Source organism: Tachypleus tridentatus, chromosome 13, assembly GCF_004210375.1.
Source record: "Tachypleus tridentatus isolate NWPU-2018 chromosome 13, ASM421037v1, whole genome shotgun sequence".
Classification (NCBI taxonomy): Eukaryota; Metazoa; Arthropoda; class Merostomata; order Xiphosura; family Limulidae; genus Tachypleus; species Tachypleus tridentatus.
This window is the reverse complement of record NC_134837.1, coordinates 259457068-259463067: the sequence shown is the minus strand read 5'-3', so window position 1 is coordinate 259463067 and position 6000 is coordinate 259457068. Positions and strand designations below refer to the sequence as shown.

Sequence of the window (6000 nt, the reverse complement as noted above, 5' to 3'; positions counted from 1 at the left end):
TGCAAGATACTGACGTAGAAAAACGTTACAATTCCACATGTAAACGGACCACTAACTCATATTTTTTTCCCACTTAGATTCCAGTAAGCTAGGATGTATGTGTGGCAGTATATTGTTATTATGCACAAAACTATACAATAAGCTACCTCTGCTGTACCCGACACGAGTATCGAAACCCGACCTTTAGCATTATAAGCCCTAAGTTGAGCTATTAGCGTGCGACAGAAAAAAAAAAAAAATATTATTTGAATCACACTGTCCAACATATCCGTTACCTTTGTTTCGCTCATTACAGAATTCGTAAACACGGCTAGGATAAAACAAACGCAATAATGTCCGGAAAACTATTTATATGAACTTGTGATGGGCATAGTGTTGTTGAAGTAATATTACATACACTTATTCTTGAAAACAAAAACATAAAACGTTAAGGAACTAGGTAAAACTAGATAAGTAATGTAGTTTCAAAAACTTAATAGGCTTATTACTAAGGTCTTCTGAGACGTATAATTAATTACAATCGTTTGTTTTTTTTTCGGCTTAGAAGAAACGTGCACACTGTTAAACAATTGTTGGTGTAATAAATTACTTATATTAACAGAATTAGTTAGTCTGACTAACGCTCGAGTCGCTTCGCGCCGCTTTCTCAGCAATGTTCCTTAGCCTAAATATATGTATTTTTGTGTATTTTTCTTATAGCAAAGCCACATAGGGCTATCTGCTCAGCCCACCGAGGGGAATCGAACCCCTGATTTTAGCGTTGTAAATCCGGAGACATACCGCTGTACTAGCGGGGGATAGCCTAAATATGATTTCTGGAGAGAAAGAGATTCGAAAGTTAATTCGTACTGAAATCTTATTCCAACGTGGTTCTTGTTTCTTTGTGTTTGAATTTCTCGCAAACCTACACGAGGGCTATCTACGTTAGCCGACCCTAAGTAGAACGGAATGTACTTTATGCACAAGTAGTTTAATCATTCGTGGGGACGACATTGTTATGTGTGATGACGCTTTAAATACAAGACAGCACTGTAAACAATGTTGTTTTTTATCAAACACAAAGCTACACGATGGGCTCTCTGTGCTCTGTTAAATACGGGTATCGATTGGTTTGGATTTCGCGCAAAGTCACACGAGGGCTATCTACGCTAGCCGTCCCTAACTTAGCAGTGGAAAACAGAAGGGAAGGCAGCAAGTCATCACCATCACCGCCAACTCTTGGGCTAGTTTTTTAACCAACAAATAATGAAAATGACAGTTCCACTGTTGAAAGGGCGAGCATGTGTGGTATGACGGGGATTCGAACCCGCGCCCATGAGATTACAAAGTCAGCGTCCTAACCGTCTGGCTACGCCCGGCCAGACGTGAGTTAACCCTTTTATTTTATTTTTGAAGAATCAAATACGGAACATTATTCACTTTTTTGTTGCATATTTGTAGATACAGCAAAACATTGGTAACTATATTTTGTGTATTGTATAGCTGCAAAAATATATTATTCAATCTTATATAGAGTGGATGTTTGTACATTCAACAATATATTATTAACTACTGAATCATCTCCATTTGCGGCCCGGCATGGCCAAATGGTTAAGGCATTCGACTCGTAATCCGAGGGTCTCGAGTTCGAATCCCCGTCCCACTAAACATGGTCGCCCTTTCAGCCGTAGGGGCGTTATTAAGGTACGGTCATTCCAACTATACGATTGTAAAGGAGTTGGCGGTAGGTGGTGATGACTAGCTGCCTTCCCTCTAATCTTACACTGATAAATTAGAGACGGCTAGCGCAGACAGCCCTCGTGTAACTTTGCGCGAAATTCAAAAACAATATCTGTTTACGGCTTTTGTTTTCAGTCTATAATTGAAACGATAGTGAACTTCGCGTGATAGTCGAAAGTTTAATTTATTTGTTCAACGTTTCGACTTTATACCATCAGGTGCATAGATGTTTTGTAATGTTCTGCTTTTGGTAGAGGTGCAACCGAAACGTTTCGCGAATAAACATTCTTTGAAAGATTTTTCTGAAGTTTATGACACTTTTATTCATTAATAATTACATTCAATGTATTTCAATCAACAATATTAAGTAGATATAACTTTTCCATCACTTCACGTGTGTCTATTAAACAATGATTATTCCTATTTGTCTAGATAAAAACATTAAAATTTGTTTATTTAAAACATTTTCAAATAGACCTTAAATCGTCACACCTTAGCCGGAGAAAGCTTTCCTAAGATATATGCATGCCTAAATAACGAAATTCAAATATTACGTAATTGAGAGTTACAGGCTGTTATTATATTATGCTATTAACGTGATGTTTGTTGCGCTAGCTTTGAGCATAATTTTTGTAATTAATAAACGGATTTAAAAAATGTGTACGACGCAAAAAATATTTGAAACGAACGTCGTCAATAAGCACTTAATGAGCTCGCGCTGCACGTGCTCAAAGTCCCCAGATTATTGATCTTCGTGACGTCATCGGTATTCGATCGACTAGTCCGTCAATTCTCGCTGAGGAACATAGAATTGGAACCGCTGCAGTAAACTCTGACGTAGACGTGGTCACAGTGAAGACGCAAAACCTCAAACTTTCCAAATTTACGCTTTGCTGACCGATTCAGCGACACATTAATCTGCTAGTATTTTTTTTTTAAAGAAGGTGGTTTAAAAAAACAAGCCATCACTCGAGTCATCATGTTCAGACCTTCTATGTTGTTTTGCTTTGTTCTTACTGCAGCTACCACAGGTCTTCCTTCAGGTGAGAGATCTGATATTTTTTCTAATTATTACAATTTCTCTAGATATCTGTTGCTACATGACCAAAGCTAACACACCGATTTCGAACCCCATTTGTAGAATTAGTGGAAATTAAATGCTCGAAATGAACCCCCTGTTCATCTCTATCTCGCTATTTTTGTATATATATCACCTTTTGCTTGGACATCTAGTATAAATTAACCGTTTACGTTACAGACATTTCACAAAAAAATTCTTTGTTGTTTTGTTCTAGATCTATGTGTCAAACCCCTAATCTTTAATAAGCCCGCAGGTTCAAAGCAACCTTCTCGTTTATAAGATTATTGCTTCCTGTTATGATACGTAACTATAACGATAGGGTTAAGTGATTTATCTCTTATCATGAATTTACTTTATTGTTTATTTTTACTGGAAAACAGTTACTGTTGTCTGTTTAAAACAGCGGTATGTTTACCACAGTATACCCCTTAAAATCTAAAACAACTTTAACTCGCCTGTGAGCCTACAAATAATTTATTCCCAACTAGCAAAGTGCTAAATCTACGTATTTAAAACGCTAAATAAAAAAAAAAAACAGATTTCTATACCTGTGGTGGGCACAGCACAGGTAGCCCATTATGTAACTTTTTGCCTGACTACAAACAAAACAAACCTACGAATAATTTATTTTTCAGTTATTTTTTTTTAATCTCATTTTATCTTTTGGCCTTGAAACATACATGCGTGTATGTGTGTGTGTACACGCGAGGTAATATTGTAGTTTAGTATTTAGAGCCATTTTATCCCGTGATGACTCAGCGGTAAATTTGTGGACTTATAACGCTAAACTTCGCGTTGAATTCTCAGTGGAACGAGGCAGGTGGTTCCATTGCGCTGTTTGTGCTAAAACAAATACATGATTAGATAAACGAATAAAAGAAAAGATTCTTACGTAAGTTATGTGAGTATTACACAGGCCTGAGAATAAAATTTCAAGAAACTTGTTTGTTTTTTAATGTTGAGCTAAAGCTACATGAGGACTATCTGTGTTAGTTAGGTTAGGTTAGGTTAGCAGTGTAAAACGAGAGGGAAGTCAGCTAGTCATCATCACCCACCACCAACTCTTGGGCTACTCTTTAACCAAAGAAGAGTGGGATTGACCGTAACATTATAATGTCCCCATGGCTAAAAGGGAGAGAATGTTTGGTGTGATGGGAATTCGAACCCGCAACCCTCAGATTACGAGTCGAGCACCTTAACCATCTGGCCCTCATGAAAGTTATTTTGGTTTTAATAACAGATTCTTCGTAACTCAGTTACACAGATAAGGATTTGTTACAAATCGCGAAGAAAAGAAAACGTAAATCAAATTATTATTTCGTTTACCACCACGAACATTTGTTGTTATTTTGTTTATTAACAAAAACACAAACAAACTGAAGAAAGGGGAAGAACATTGATGTCAAACAAATATGTATCTTCATTGATCTTTTGTATTTTTGTTCACAACTCCATGTTGTAGTCCTTCATGTAGTGTGTCTGGAACATATCATTTCAATGACCATTAGTGATTAACCATCATGCTGATGTTCCACCTTTCCTGTCACCTCCTCTCCATTTTCCTGATGTCTTGATGATATCTTTCCCCTTGTTCTTCACAGATGGCACCAAGATTTTCATGGAAAAAGTCAATATGTGAGTGTAAGAAATGTATTATAACTCAACTCTTTGAATTTATTAAACATGCTGTTCACAATATGTTTTGTAAATTGGTCCCTGGTTATTTCCTAAAGATTTGTCAGTAGCATCTCTTAAAGGCAATCCATGTTTCGTTTTCAAGTTTCCTCGTTGTCCTTTCGAACTGTTCATCCAGTCAATATCCTAATCTGAGGCCTAATAAAAATCCCTTGTTTAAGATTCGCTTCTGAAACAGTGAAACAGATACTTAAAACGTCTGTCATCTTTGTCTACGGCCTTTACAAACTGCTTCATCAAGGCTAGTTTCATGTGAAGTGAAGGTAATGGTACTTTCTTTGTGTCGACCAAATTATCGCAAACATTGAACATGAAGACGACTTTGCGTAGCAATTACTTTTCTGTCCAGTGTTGATTTCGTACTCTGCTGTCACATTTACACAAAAAACATGGAAACTTTGTATAACTGTATTGTTGACTGAACAAGATAGGAAGGACTTTTAAGTTCCTACAAACTAGCCAGCCACATTCTTTGTATTTGATCTTATTAAGACGAAGTTGAAGATTTTCGTAGGTTACCTTCAACTGAACAGAATGAGCAATAGGAATAAATGTATATATGTTACTATTGTGAGGGTAAATAAATACCATTTTAGACTTCTTTTGGAAGAATCAATGAACAATCGCTACTCAGTTGGTTTATAGACTACAACTCCTAGCACTGGTAGCAATAATGTTCCAATAAACCAGTGAAATTTCTTAAGAAAAGTATAGTTTAAACTCATTTTCATGATTTCTGTATCAGTAAAATGTTGTCCCTGGAGAAAATAAGTTATTAGCGTGAAGTCTGGATCTTAAAATATCTGAAAAATCTTTAAAAAGGCCCAAATCTTTCACTTAACCATTAAGTTCACCTTGTATTATAACTGTGGCTTACCCCACGTTTCAAGTTGAAAGCAATCCTTACCATAATTTCTATTGACATCAGATTCAGAATTAGATGAAACTGTAACAAGAGTGTCTTGTGTAGTAGGTACAGGTACATTAGGTCCATGAGCAAAAGGTCTTATAGCAAATTGAAGGATTGGTTAAGAAACTTCCTTTTTGTTTTGAGTGTTTAGCACGTTAAATGAGTATAAATAGCGGTCATCTCCGTGGTTTCTACACTCACACCAGATCATTAGTATTCTGAAAGGCAAAGACTTTTTCTTACCTTTAGTCCATTGTCCTAACTCTTTGACATAAACTGTGCAAACGTTATGCGAAGTCTATGACCTCAAGTTTTATTCCAAAATATGCATAATACACTTTTTCGACAAATTCTGTAAGTTTTGACTTTATTTCTTTACAACACATTTACCACAAATATAACAGAATGTGTTTGGGTCATTTACACAACCACTCGTTGCAATAGCGATGAACAAATAATAATATTAAAGTGCATTCAAAAACAAATACTTTTCAAATATGACACTATTACAAAAGAAAAGACGTTAAAAAGCTGTCATAATATAGTATATTTTTTAAAGTTATTTGGCTTTATTATTTTTATCCTTAACAAATGA

The 6000-nt window shown here is 35.9% G+C and overlaps 1 protein-coding gene across 2 annotated transcripts in view; it reads left to right on the top strand.

The window, feature by feature from the left end:
• Positions 1–2479: 2479 nt before the first annotated feature.
• LOC143240173 (uncharacterized) overlaps positions 2480–6000 on the top strand; it is a 22985-nt gene continuing 19464 nt past the window's right edge. The window contains exon 1 of one of the 2 annotated variants that reach the window (XM_076482197.1): positions 2480–2762. In XM_076482197.1, coding sequence (XP_076338312.1) covers positions 2699–2762 — 64 coding nt within the window. In that variant the 5' untranslated portion in view covers positions 2480–2698. The remainder of the gene's footprint in view (positions 2763–6000) is intronic. The other variant, XM_076482196.1, reaches the window with a different exon arrangement.